Raw genomic sequence first — 15,319 nt, forward strand, 5'->3', positions numbered from 1 at the left:
GCAGAGCTTCTGCCTGTCTCACCTCGTCATGCATATCCTCAGGATTGGTGTTTTTCTCTGAATCTTTGTTCTTAAGTTTGTGTCCACCTGAATAACTTACTACTTCCTCAGATGAAATTCCATCATCATGGCTGTGTCTGATTGTGGAAACAGGTCCTAAGTCATTTTTACTTGGCACACAAGGTTTGGTCCCTGAACCATTGTGATGAAAAGCTTTTGGGCCATTTTCACAAGAGTGAATTGATGGTGAGTTAAATTCTGTAGACTGGATGGGTTTTAAAATGGGCAAATTGGACTTAAATATTTTTGAGTTAGGTAAGCTGGATTTTAAGGATTTAGAGCTAATTTCCATTGGCTGGAGATATTTAGTAGTGATTTCTGTAGAAGATATGCTTTTTGAAATTATATGACTGCCATGCATTATTTTGGTACCCGTTTGTTTTGGGAAAGTGGCTTTAGAATCCTCCTTGTCCAGCTCAATTGGTTTAGAATTCAGTTGAATCTGTGGAAGGGTTCTTGACTTGTTTTCTGTTGACTCATTTATTTTTGATACTCGTTGAGCTGTGTGATTTGTCTTCAGTCTGATTTCACTAAGTTGAGCAGACTTTGTCTGATGTCCAGTAGAAGGGATATCCTTAGATTTTAGCTTTGGTTCTGTAAATGAGCAAATAAATTCAGTATCAATCCAAAAGTTAATAATAAATATGTTAAGCAACAATCACAAAAAATGTTCCACACACTCTACCCACTATTACATCTGAATTGTTCAAAAATAAAAATAGTAGTCAAATGCAGAATAACTGCTTAATCATCAAAAGAATTAAATACACCATATATTACCCAAGAAAAAATAATTAAACTTGTAATCTATATATACTGTATACAAACCAAATACCACTGACTCACTCATCACAAAATCTCCCGGACCATGAGGACTTGGGACTTGAAATTTGGAATGTAGGTTACCCTTGGCCCATAGGTGCTCGCTAAGAAACGGTTTTAAAAATTTTGTGGCCCAAGCACAAAATTTCTTATAGTTTTTTAGACCCATTTGTATGTCTGTCCGCTTTTCACGAGAGAACTACTTAACAGATTTAGATCAGGTTTTTTTCTATAATTTACTTACACATTCCGTTGATTTTGCGACTTTCTCATCACGCTAAGTATCATACAGTATCATGCAGTACCGATTTATTAGCACAAACCTAAGAGAGACTCATCAGGCTGTGGAGAGGGGGGCAGGGCCCCCCTCACTCACGCATCTGCCTCTGGGCGTAACTTTAACTCCGATTAGTTAGCAAACGAGAGAACTACTCAACAGATTTAGATCTTTTTTTTTTTATAATTTGCTTGAACATTCCAGTTGATTTTGCAACTTCTCTCATTGTGCTAAGAATCATAGTTTGCTTGCAGGAGCGATATATTTGCGCTAATCAAAGACAGAGGCTGGAGGCCAAGGGGAGGGGGAAGAGTGAAGTCAGGAGTAGAGAGCTGGGTGGGGCCCCCCTCACTGTCCTGTTTCGCTAATACACGGGCAAAGCTGCGGGGAATGGCTAGTAACATTGTATAGTGCAGATTAACTCTCAAACTCAGAAGCCAAATTTGAAAAAAAAAAAAATAATAATTCCGCTATGTACATGAATGCAGTTCAATAAAGTAGATACGAAACATCTTGAAGGAAAAAAAGATGTTTTAAACATCCATAATGAGGTCCTGCCTTGCTCCTACTACAGGTGCTGGTCATAAAATTAGAATATCATGACAAAGTTGAGTTATTTCAGTAATTCCATTCAAAAAGTTAAACTTGTATATTAGATTCATTCATTACACACAGACTGATGTATTTCAAATGTTTATTTCTTTTAAAGTTGATGATTATAACTGACAACTAATGAAATTCCCAAATTCAGTATCTTGGAAAATTAGAATATCAATTAAGACCAATGCAAAAAAAAGGATTTTTAGAAATGTTGGCCAACTGAAAGGTATGAACATGAAAAGTATGAGCATGTACAGCACTCAATATTTAGTTGGGGCTCCTTTGGCCTGGATTACTGCAGCAATGCGGCGTGGCATGGAGTCGATCAGTCTGTGGCACTGCTCAGATGTTATGAGAGCCCATGTTGCTCTGATAGTGGCCTTCAGCTCTTCTGAATTGTTGGGTCTGGCGTATTGCATGTTCCTCTTCACAATACCCCATAGATTTTCTATGGGGTTAAGGTCAGGCGAGTTTGCTGGCCAATCAAGAACAGGGATACCATGGTCCTTAAACCAGGTACTGGTAGCTTTGGCACTGTGTGCAGGTGCCAGGTCCTGTTGGAAAATGAAATCTGCATCTCCATAAAGTTCGTCAGCAGCAAGAAGCATGAAGTGCTCTAAAACTTCCTCGTAGATGGCTGCGTTGACCTTGGACCTCAGAAAATACAATGGACCAACACCAGCAGATGACATGGCACCCCAAACCATCACTGACTGTGGAAACTTTACACTGGACCTCAAGCAACGTGGATTCTGTGCCTCTCCTCTCTTCCTCCAGACTCTGGGACCTTGATTTCCAAAGGAAATGCAAATTTTACTTTCATCAGAGAACATAACTTTGGACCACTCAGAAGCAGTCCAAAGGCGAGACGCTCTGACTCTGTCTCTTGTTCAAGAGTGGCTTGACACAAGGAATGCAACAGCTGAAACCCATGTCTTGCATACGTCTGTGTGTGGTGGTGGTTCTTGAAGCACTGACTCCAGCTGCAGTCCACTCTTTGTGAATCTCCCCCACATTTTTGAATGGGTTTTGTTTCACAATCCTCTCCAGGGTGCGGTTATCCCTATTGCTTGTACACTTTTTTCTACCACATCTTTTCCTTCCCTTCGCCTCTCTATTAATGTGCTTGGACACAGAGCTCTGTGAACAGCCAGCCTCTTTAGCAATGACCTTTTGTGTCTTGCCCTCCTTGTGCAAGGTGTCAATGGTCGTCTTTTGGACAACTGTCAAGTCAGCAGTCTTCCCCATGATTGTGTAGCCTACAGAACTAGACTGAGAGACCATTTAAAGGCTTTTGCAGGTGTTTTGAGTTAATTAGCTGATTAGAGTGTGGCACCAGGTGTCTTCAATATTGAACCTTTTCACAATATTCTAATTTTCTGAGATACTGAATTTGGGACTTTCATTAGTTGTCAGTTATAATCATCAACATTAAAAGAAATAAACATTTGATTAAACATCAGTCTGTGTGTAATGAATGAATCTAATATACAAGTTTCACTTTTTGAATGGAATTACTGAAATAAATCAACTTTGTCATGATATTATAATTTTATGACCAGCACCTGTACTGTGAAGAAAATGCAACAGTCATGAAAAATGGATGGGCTTGCTGAGGCAGAGGTGGTAGGGCCTGAGAGGGGCCAAAGAAAGAACCTCACCATATAGAGAGTTAGTGAGTACTTTTCGAGTCTGTTGTTCTAGTGAAGAAAGTTCACTGAAAGAAGAACCCAATATTACTATGCCTAATTTGTCCTACAACAGTTAAATGTGTATCAGGTTAAAAAAATGACAAAAAATGCACAACAGCACAAAACTGAATGCTTAAAGTGGGTATAATATATTATTAGAAAGATACTGAGGAAATGTAAAGTTTAACAGAGCAAAGGTAAAAAATTAATAATGATAAAAATTTTGACTTTGTGGTCTTATCCCAGAAGAATCCAAGGAAGGTTTTCAAATGCACTGAAAACTGTGGGACATCCTGAACAATAGAATACAATATATACTCAGCAGTGAAACTACAATAATGATAAAGAGGAGGTGAAAATGTAGAGTGTGAGTGAAAGAAAGAAACAGATATAGAAACATGCAGTTAAATAGTGAGGAGGGAGAGATTAAAATAGAGAGCTGGTGAAAGACAGAGAAATACCTCTACTAAATTATAGGGATTATAAACCTATTACCGGTTTATTGGAATTTTTATACTGGTTACAGACTGAGGGTTAGCAAGAAGCAAGTTGTATTTCAGTCTTGAACGAATGAATGAAGAAAAAGATGGCATGTAAGAAAGAAAGTTGCAATATGGCTGGAATTAGTACCAGGAAAGGCAACTCACATCATATAATATCTTCTGATAAAGGAAATTCAGAGGTATTCATGTTGTTAAATTTAAGAGCAGCGTTTGACACAATTGGCCATTCTATATTATTACATAGGCTGGAAAATTACATTGGGCTCTCAGGCACTCTGCTCGCGTGGTTTCGTTTATATTTATGAAATCAATTATATATAGTGTCGCTCAGCACTCAACCTTTAATATTCTCACTTTTCATGCTTCCATTCGGAAATATAATTAGAAAACATTACATTATTTTTCATTTGTGTGCTATACCTTTCTTTTAGACCAAACAAAGTTTCTCTGATGGTGTTCTTAAATGTGTCAGTGAATTAAAACAGTGGATCAATGAGAACTACTTGGGGGTATTTTTCGTACGTCGCTTAAATCATCCGAGATCAGGTGCCTCATCTTGGATAAGTTAATGCCGGTGACACTCATTCGGGATAGGTCGGTATTAGATTAGTCTAGATGGATCTAATCAAATGAGATGAATGTGCGCGCCCGCGCTGAGTGAAAAACCCATATATATTGAGTCTAGAAAACATGATCAGCAAGTCTTTGATAGGCTGTAACAAAATGACAAAAGAACGGCGCATTTTTTTTCACACACGCGGCACAAGACCTTTTATTCGAAGGACATGAAGAATTTCAAGATTTAATATGCACAAGGGGTAACACTGCAAAAGCAGCCCAAACCAGAAAAGACGGCTGGCAAAAAGTGACGGACAAATTAAACGCTAAGTAGTGTGCATTGTACTTACTGAATGCAGTGTTTCATTTCCTATGTGTCAGATTAATTATTCTTTAATATGTCACAATGCCAGATCAAACATGAGCACAAGGAGAACATGGGAACAGGTTAAAGTGAAGTACAAGAATATACTTCAAACTGGTAAATATTGATATATAACTAAAGAATTGTTGACATAAATAATCATATATAATATAAAAAACATTAATTTTAAAGCTAATAAGAAGGCAGACAAGCAAAAAACAGGTGGAGGTCCACACAGTCCAGACCTAACCCCTGCAGAAGAGTTGGCTTTCCAGCAAAATGCCCATCGCCCTGTTTTTGAGGTCATTCCAGGGGGAAGCTCCTTCTCAGAACCAGTGGCAGGATGCAGTGGTCACTTCATTTCAGGTAAAGGATGGTCATTGCATATATTTGTCCTCCATGTGTGCCATAGGTATGTTCCATATAGCCCTCTTTTTTGTTGGGTCAGTTGCAGGGAATGTCATATCCCTTGAACCTGTGTCTGACCAACGAGATATTGACGAAGGTCAAACATTTGATGAAGACACTGTGTCTGATTATTCATCAGGAGGGGAGGTACATTTTCCAAATAATGTTTGATCAAACTCCACTCCGATCAGTCCCATGTGCCCCAATCACATTTGGAAATCCTGGTAATGAGAATGTTAGGCTGGTTGACATTCTTCATGGAACTGTGGGTTTTTTAGCCTGTGTATTACCTACCTGCAATGGCATGAAACGCCTCTTTTATTGTCTGCACACGCAAGTGTCCAGGAAACACTATGAAAACCCGAATGAAATATTTCAGAGCCAAACAGACTTTATGAATTGCCTGGCAAACTGCACTTTTAGTTAGATTTTCCATATCACCTACAGTATATAAAAAGTGCCGCTTGCAAAAAACACTCAAAGCAATGCATACTGTCTGTGTGGTTGTGAGAGCCCGACTTCACCTAGTATGACTTCGAATATAAGGTGCTAATAAATATTTGAGATACAATATTCCCCCTCGGCTAAAGCGGTATCTTTCGAAAAGAATTTCCTCCGGGAGCAATAATGGATCTTGCAGATCACGCAAAACCCTCTCTATATGACATTCTCTTCGTATAATTTGCGCACTGATATCAATTGGTCACTCATTCATGAACAGCGAAGCCATGACTGGATGACTTCCACACACCGTCACTGATTATGTGTGTAAACTAATCCTTGTTTACGTAGAACAAACCTGCTCCGAGCAGGTTTGAGTATTAGGATGTGTTGCTATGACAACACTTCCAGAAAGAGTTTCGAAAAACCGACAGATCCAGGATCAGGCCAAATCGTCGACAATTACATCCGGCTAAACGACTAATCCATGTACGAAAAATACCCCCCTTGTCTCTGAGTGTGGAAAAACAGTTATTGGGAGGGAATGATGCAGACCGCAGCAACATTCTGCCACTTTTTTATTCATAATGACTAACCATTAGTTGTACTGAAACAACACATAACTTAGATATTCTCCTTGAAATGAGACAGAGAAAGAGAGGTTGACAGCATGCGCTGATAACGCGTTGCCACACACCCACCACACAATGAACCACCTGGATTGGGACCTAGGTGCAGTGGGTGACACTTCAGCACCACAATGGAACTGTGTGAGGTTTTTTTTACGGTGGCTGGAATGCCAGTTCTGCCACCAACCCTTAAGTTTTCCCTGTAAATTGGAGGAACTGCTTCATCCTGGGTATGATATTAATCTGCATCCAGCCCTGCAAAGCAATTGCAGGTTAAGGGCCTTGCTCAAGGGCCCAATGGAGCTTTTGAAACTAGCATGTCTTTTAAAACACACATTACAAAACTATTTAAAACATGTATTTTACATCTTAAAAATGTAAGAAAATTAAGACATTTTCTAAATATGAAGAATACTGAAAATTAATTAATGTACTTATTTCTAGTAGGATTGACTATTGCAATGTGTTACTGTTCAAATCATTCTTTATTTAGCTTTCAGTAATTTCAAAATGCTGCTGCAAAAGTCATTACAAGAACTAGAAAGCACAATCACATAACTCCTTTTCTAAAGTCCTAACACTGGCTCCCAGTTAAGCTTAAAGCTGGTTTCAGAATCATCTTTCTTATATATAAAACCTTAAATGAATGTTAAGACTTTAGCTCTGGGGCCCCAAAGCTGTGGAATGATTTGTCCGCTTATATAAGACATGTTCTGTCAGTCTCTGCTTTTAAATCCAGGCTGAAGACTAATTAATTTAGTCTAGCATACCCTGACTAGAACAGCTCTGCATATTGCATCTCTGTTCGTTAGTCATTTGTACAAAAATATGGTCATTACAATAATTATGAACCATTACTAACCCATCTCAGTTCTGTTTCTCTTCTTGGTATACTGCTGTGCCAAGCTGTTTTCTTGCCCATGGAAAAGACACCTCAGATACTGTGAGCCCAGGAATCAATGGTTGGAAAGGCCCTGTTTTAGAATAAACAGCCCAGCATTGACTGAGTTGTAGAATGCCCAGGAGGCTATGTGCAGCCAGTTGGTCGAGGTTTCCAGGACTAGGATTGTGTCTGACTTTCTCTTTAACTTTCTTTGGTATAGCTGACCATGGAACCTCCAGAGTTTTATTTTCTCTAGGGATGTTGTTGTCTGGAATTTTTGTTTCCTGCTAAATGAATGTATCTGCCTGCGCAAATTAGGTATAACTATTGCTACCCTACGCATGCAGTACAGAACTGCAACTGAACAAATTATTTATTTATACAATGTAAAAAAAAATACAAAAAAACAAAAGCCAAAAGAAAAGTTAAAGATAAGTGTACAGCTCAAAAGTACCCTTTTTCTTGACCATGGTTCTTAAATCCCTGTTCTCTGACTCCAGCCTCTCAATTTCCTTTTGAACATCTCTTGAATCAGGCTGAGACAATGGCCTTCTGAGCCGGGGGTCCACAGGAATTGGAATTAGAGACAATCGTCTTTTATTGGATTTCTTGTCAATACAAAGGTTCTCTGAATGTCCATTGCACACACCAGATACAGAAAATTGCATTTGGGGGAGAAACGATTCTGTAAGAAGGTCAGACAAAACAGTTACACACATACAGATATATATATGTATAATTTTTTTTATGTAATGAATCATGTTATATAAACCACACGGATTGCACCACCCACTCATTAGTGGTTACCACTAATGCCTAACATTTCCAGAGTTATGGGTTAAAACTGCCTTGTGGAATTTGCCTGCTCTCCCAGTGACAACAATGGCTTTTCTGTGGCTACTTCGGTACATCCCAAATATGTGAAGTAATGACTCTTCACTCTTTGTAATGGAATGTAATGTATCTGCATATGAGTCCTCTTGGTTCTGGGGTAGGATGTGGCCTTCAGGGACTCTGAATTAGAATTAACTTGTTCAAAATATGATTCAAAAATTTAAAGAAATGCTGAGGTGATCTTCTTGTTTAACAATATGAATGACATAAATGCAGAGGCCACAATAATTCATGTCATATGCTTTACTCTATCAGCTTTGCTTCCTTTCACTCAGTGGTCTTAATCTACTTTTACTAGTTGAAAGTCTGGTATGCACATATAATATAGGTATTGATATTGACAATGCAGGAAAGCTTAAATAATCTGTCATTTCTTTCTGATCCATTTTCATTATTTAAGTACTGGCATCACAATACTTAAGTTGAAAAAGTTTTGCAAATGTGCATTAGAACATTAAAACATTAGAAAACTGGTAATGAGAACAGGCCATTCAGCCCAACAAGTTCATCTATCATATTCACCATGATTGTGTAAAATAACATTAACTTGAGATTTGAAGGTCCCTAAAGTCCTTATCAGTTCCACACAACTAAGTCATTTTTTTCCATGCGTCAATGGTTCTTTGCACAAAGAAAAACTTTCTAACATTTGTGCAGAATTTGCTCTTTTCAAGGTGCCAACCATGTTCCTATTTTCTTGTTGCAGAATTTATTTTAAAGTAACAAATGGGAATCACTTTACTAATCCATCCATCCATTTTCTAACCCGCTGAATCTGAACACAGGGTCACGGGGGTCTGCTGGAGCCAATCCCAGCCAACACAGGGCACAAGGCAGGAAACAATCCTGGGCAGGGTGCCAACCCACCGCAGGACACACACAAACACACCCACACACCAAGCACACACTAGGGCCAATTTAGAATCGCCAATCCACCTAACCTGCATGTCTTTGGACTGTGGGAGGAAACCGGAGCGCCCGGAGGAAACCCATGCAGACACGGGGAGAACATGCAAACTCCACGCAGGGAGGACCCAGGAAGCGAACCCAGGTCCCCAGATCACCCAACTGCGAGGCAGCAGCGCTACCCACTGCGCCACCGTGCCGCCACTTTACTAATTCTATACATAATTATTAATATGTCAATCATGCCTCAGTCCAGCAGATGTAAGAATCCTGAAAGCAGATATTGACAAAGACAGCTTCCAGAAAGTCCAACATCATACAGGACTTGCACTGTACTGGCCTAATAATTTAAATTTTTTTGGGCAACAGCATGAAATACCATTTGTAAGAAATGTTCCAACTGGTTTTTCAGATATCATCATATTTTACCTTTGTCCTTTTCACTCCAGCCATTGGCGTAGAGATTAAGGTTTGAGTCAATGCTTCCATTCCGTTGTGTCCGGTACACAGACCTGACATGAGGTACACTTCCACAGTACACTGCTACAGGAGCTTTAAATGCACCTGAGACCAGAAACAAAAGATATACATTACAAATACAATTAAATGTGTTTGCTTCAGGTCACATAAGAATGTGAAGATTTTTAGGTATTAACATACTATAAATATGATAGTATAGTCAGAGTATTATCTAAATTTTATCAAGTTCAACAAGTGTAGTTATGATCAACACCCTTCATTCACTTTATAGACTGTCTATATTTAAATCTGAAAGTTACTCTGTATATTTTGTTTCATTTAAACAACTATTGAACAAATTTAACAGTATCACAACTGGCTATAGGTAATGGATGATAAATGTTCTTCCTTAAACTTTTTTTCTATACTTCTTTAACTGTTGAGTATAAGAGACTATCAAGAATAAAAAAACAAAAAATAAACACAATATCATTAAATCTATGGAGTAAGCTTCTCAGATATCTTCTTGAATTTGATATATGCATGGGAGATAGTTCTGTTGGTAGATTTCATGTGATAGGCCATAAGCCTGAAAGTGTTGTCAAGCTGAACAAGAGTGTTGTGTGTTCTAGGAAAGGTAAAAGGGCAAAACAGGATTCAGAGCATTTTGCTTAGTTAGAAAGTGTAGTTTTTCTCTCTTGTGGGAAAATAACCTTAAGCTTGTGATAATGATTTAGTAACATTTTCTGCGGGTTTTGAGAAAGCCGAGGGGGAAAAGCAGCTGACATTTATTAGACTTTTTAAAGAGTTCTCTCATCTGTTGATTGTTGCAAAAATGAAGCTTTATGTCAGTTCAGTTGCTGTTTTTTTTTTTTTTTTACATTTCTGTAAACAGCTCATCTGAGTTGCAAAAATTGACATTTGTGAGGAGCCTTTGCCTCTGCTGCTTTGTAAAACTAAAAAGGTCACTTAAATATAGCTCTGTTTTTATGTGATGGACATTTGAAAAAGAACTCAGTCTCCAGCCAATACAGTATCTGATTTGTAACTAAGGAAAAGGACTACCTGTCTTGCTGATATAAGGAATTAACCCAGGTTGTATAATTACTTGCATTGCTTAGATTTGCTGGTATTTGTTTTGATGTAATTAAGTATTTGCTTTAAATGAAATCTTAAAAGCCAGTGTCTCTTTGTCTGATTTCTATTAGCATAACCAGGAAGCTGGATTGTTTATACCGCAGCTACTATCATAGAGGACAATGAGTATCTTTATAAATAAAAGATGTATTTAAAAAAAGTCTCTGCTAAACAGTGAAACTCAATGGAGCACAAAAAAGCAAAAACAAAGGCAATCCAAAGTGAACAAAGGCCCAATATGAAATCCAGAGCACAGAGGTCAAAAATCCAGTAATTCACAAAACCAAGAAACTTACCACTCCCAAGCACATTAAAACTAGCCATACCTTTATAGGGCTGAGGGCAGTTCCTTGTGGTGATGGGCCCAGCCACTCAGGGAACGTCCCATAAAACACAAGGCACTGTGACGGATAGCCGGGGCCCATGCCTGGCCGGGACGCCCCTTCACCACATATACCGGGGGGCAAGGGTGGGAAACCCAGTATCTCCCCCTGGATGCTAGATGGCAGCCTCCCTGGGTTGCAGCGGTGCCTCAGACTCCTCCAGGGCTTCATGGGGGTTGGAGTTCTGTGCACCCCTGTTGGGTTCCGCAGGCACCGCCAGGAGGTGCTGCAGCAGGAGCTAGTGACCACCACTCAGGGGCCAGAATCAGGAGAAGGAGGACGAGGTTGCAAGGGAGGAGTGGTGGAGGAAGAGAAAGTGTTTTGCTTATGGTACTTTGAGTGCTGTACTTGGGACTGTGTTGTGGCTGGGTGGATTACGGGGAAGACATGCCCTCCAGCTGAAGAAAATAAAAAGATTCTTTATTTTATATGTGCCTCCTGTGTCAAATCTGTGTCAGGTTGGATGCAATATAGCACCTTTCTTACAGCACATAGACTGAAACATAACCAGGGGTTCCCAACTCTGATCCTGGAGAGCTACAGTGGCTGCAGGTTTTCCTTTCTGTCACTTTCTTAATCAGGGACTAGTTTGTGCTGTTAATTGACTTGTTTTCCCTTTGTTTTAATCCTCTTGTTTTTTTAACACTCAGTCCTCTCAATTTCTTTTTTTCACCTTAAATGGCAGCCACACAAAAATGAGATGTGAATGGAGTCAAAAGAGGACTGTCTAATTCAGGACCTCAAACTCCAACCAATTTCACTCCAACCAGTTTCTTAATTAGAAGTCAATTCTTGTTGTTAATGTCTTGTTGGTGCTCTCATTCTGCTATAGCAGACATTTCCAAAATTCTGATATTCTTTTTCTAACAGCACCATCAAAATATTATGTGGACCTGAGCAGATAAACATTAATTAGACTCTTACCTTCCTTTATTTTCAAATATTGTATGATGGGCACAGATTAGCTGGTCATGTGTTAGTTTGTTTTGTATCTCATTATTCTTTGGCTGCTTGCCTTAAGTAGCTAGTCAATTACAATTAAGGCAAAAGAAGTTAATTATCAGCAAAAACTGGTCACTAATTTATGGCTAGAATAAAAGGTTAAATGTGAGAATGAGAACCTGCAGCCCACTGCAGCCCTCCAGAATCAGAGTTGGACACCCCTGTCATAGGTGATTTGATAAAATGATACAACAAAATATTTTTCAGGTCTGAAAAAAGAAAAATCAAGAACTACGCCCAAGAGGTCATTAAAGGCCTGGATCTTGGTTTTTATCCAGGACACTCACAAGCCCACACATTCAGACTCCTCGCTCAGTCTCTCGAGTGCCCCGATCAGAGCCTCCATTGACTCCGTGAAGATCACAGCATCGTCAGAAAAGTCAAGATCCATGAATCTTTCTTCACCAACAGATGCCACACAGCCGCTGGACCCCACGACCTTGCCCAACACCCAGTCCATACAAGCATTGAACAGAGTCAGAGCAAGAACACACCCCTGATGAACCCCAGAATCAACTAGGAAAAACACAGAGGTTCTGCCTCCACACTGCACAGCACTCACAGTACCAGTGTATGATATGATATAGCCATGATATCCAGCAACCTCAAAGGGATCCCGCAAACCCTCAGGATGTCCCACAGGGCAGCTCGATCAACTGAGTCAAACGCTTTACGAAAATTGACAAAGGCTGCAAAGAAACTCTGCCAATATTCGCGTTTGTGCTCCATGAGAACCCTCAGTGCCAGAATGCGGTCGACGGTAGACTTCTTAGGCGTAAAACCAGACTGTTCCGGTCGCTGGTAGGTGAGCAAGTGATCATGGATCCTATTGAGGACGATCCTAGCAAGGACCTTACACGGCAGTGACAGCAGTGTTATCCCCCTGTAGTTGCTGCAATCCAGGTGATCACCCTTCTCTTTCCAGATAGGGACAACAAGTCACATTTTCCAGTCAGTTTGGATGATGCCGGTCTCCCAAATGGAAGCAAAGATTGCTTGCAATGCCAGGAAGAAAGCCTTACCACCAGCCTGGAGAAGTTCACCCCGGATACCACAGATCCCTGCAGCCTTTCCTCTGCTCAGCTGCTTCACCACCTGTGCAATCTCAGTGAGACTGGGTGGTTCACAGCTAATGGGAGGATCAGCCTCAAGAACTGTGGACTCAGAGATATCCAATGTCCTAGCGGGAGGATCAGCTTTGAACAACTGCTCAAAGTAGCCAGCCCAGCAGGTCACAACTGCAGTGTCATCCGTAAGGACTGTTCCATCAGCCGCCCTGACTGCGACTCTCCGAGGAACAGATTCGGATGTGCGTAATACTTCGATTCCTCTGTAAGCAGGATGTGAGTCACTAGACCACAGTTGGTGTGTCACTTGCTCACAGATTCCTCTAACTAATGCCTCTTTATCTGCCCTCAGAGTCTACTGTAGACAAAACCTTACACTGGCACAAATTCAGCAAAATAGAAATTTTTATATCAGCATCTTTAAACTGGGTAAGTTAGATTAAATGGAGCCAGCAAAGTGGCAAAATGGTGGCAAGGTGTCAGATATTTAAGGAAGACATATCCTCTGAATTTAAGGGCATACAAATCACTTGAATTAACTACATGTTTTGTAGGCAAATACCTAAAGCAAGTTAACAAAGTTACATTTCAGAGGGTAGAAAATAAAAAGAATGAAACAATAATAAAATAATAAGCTGAAACTTTTTCAGAAATAAGAGAGGGCCATAATGTTCACACCTAGCTCCTTAATAAGATAATATTGCATGGTGAAAAGGTATAACAGGATTAAAATATATTCATGTTTCATCATTTTTATGTTTTAGTTTATTCTTAGTTTCATCTTCATTACTGATGATACCTGAAATTATGAAAATAATCAGTTGACAGAATGCTTTTAAATATTTTTCCCTCCATCTGTTCTTTTCTCTCTTTCTCTGTCTCAAACTAGAAAGTTGAAGGTTCACACTCTCTTTGTCTCTAATATTTGACAAGGCATAATACCTATCAAGCTCTGATATTAGTGAACCCAAACCTGTACCATATGCAGATCTGTTAATGGGCCGGATAAGCTGAACACATTTAGAAGGGCAAACGTTTCATATTTGGCAAACCACTTCAGGAGCGCTCTCATCCTCTGTCATCCACCCATTTCATCTATTTATCACATTACTTATTACTCTTTATTTGAACAGCTCATTGTTGCCAGACTAGTGTGATCATGTTGTTTTTTTTGTATGGGTTAATATTTACTGTTAACACAATGCTAAAAGCTAACGTATTCAATATTATATAATGTTTGTAGACATTTTTAACTTGAGTAAAATTTCAGTGCACCTTTCTTTTCTTCATTTGTGGCAATATTACAAATTACTCTTTAGCACTTTGCACTACATTATCATTCTTAATTTGGTCTTTTTATTCATTTGGCTGGTTTTGTTTGACACATTTTTATCTACTTTAGTTTATATATGTCCCCCTCCCTATACAATTAATGTTTTGAAAATGCAATCTCCCTAAGAAAAAAGAAAAGTGAATAATTAATTTAAGGTGTTTGAGTATCATTTTAATGACTGACTAATTCGTCTGATCAATATTTTGATTGGCTGTTTTGTGAATATATTTTAGGAAATGTATTTCTCTGAAGAATAAATATTTTTTCATTTGTTTTTACATATTCAGTAAATCAGCTCATGCCAACAGTTAAGACACTGTGATTATGTTAATTCTGGAATTATGTTTCATGTAAAGTTTGCATATTTTTGCTTCCTTACAAATTAATCTCACTTGTTCCTGATGTGATGCTTAAATGTTTTGTTTTGATTATTAATTTTTGTAGGGTATCATTACATTTGAATTGCTTAGATTATGCAACCTCTTATATAATGAAATTCAGATTTCTCCTCATAAAGTGCATTCCTGATTTAGAATTTCATATTATCAACTTTAATTATATTTTTTTCTTTCTAGAATGCAAAAAAATTCAAAATGGCACAAATAAAAATAGGCATAAGTTCTCATACTTAATTTCTGCTTCTATATTTTTTCTGCAATTCTGATCAAAAAAACATTTCTAATCTTGCAGAATGACTAAGTAACTTGTCCATTCATCCGTGTAATTCCAAATCTGTTTATTTTTCCATTGTAAATTTGCAAGGATATGGAACCTATTCAGGCACAGAGCAGGAGCCAGCTGTCAACTAGAGATGTTAATATCCAAGAAATTGAGTAAACATTTTATATAAAGGATCAGAAGTGTGTAAATGTTTGTAGGAAAATCTGAATTTATTAAATGTC

General features: G+C 38.8%; 1 protein-coding gene across 1 annotated transcript in view; it reads right to left on the reverse strand.

The window, feature by feature from the left end:
• Positions 1-15,319, reverse strand: part of LOC127527241 (uncharacterized) — a 162,664-nt gene that overhangs the window by 82,468 nt on the left and 64,877 nt on the right. Inside the window, exons 3-5 of the mRNA XM_051925326.1 lie at positions 9,466-9,600; positions 7,691-7,921; positions 23-654 (exon numbers count right to left, since the gene is read on the reverse strand). Coding sequence (XP_051781286.1) covers positions 23-654; positions 7,691-7,921; positions 9,466-9,600 — 998 coding nt within the window. The remainder of the gene's footprint in view (positions 1-22; positions 655-7,690; positions 7,922-9,465; positions 9,601-15,319) is intronic.

The sequence above is a fragment of the Erpetoichthys calabaricus genome, chromosome 3 (genome assembly GCF_900747795.2).
Source record: "Erpetoichthys calabaricus chromosome 3, fErpCal1.3, whole genome shotgun sequence".
NCBI classification, from domain to species: Eukaryota; Metazoa; Chordata; class Cladistia; order Polypteriformes; family Polypteridae; genus Erpetoichthys; species Erpetoichthys calabaricus.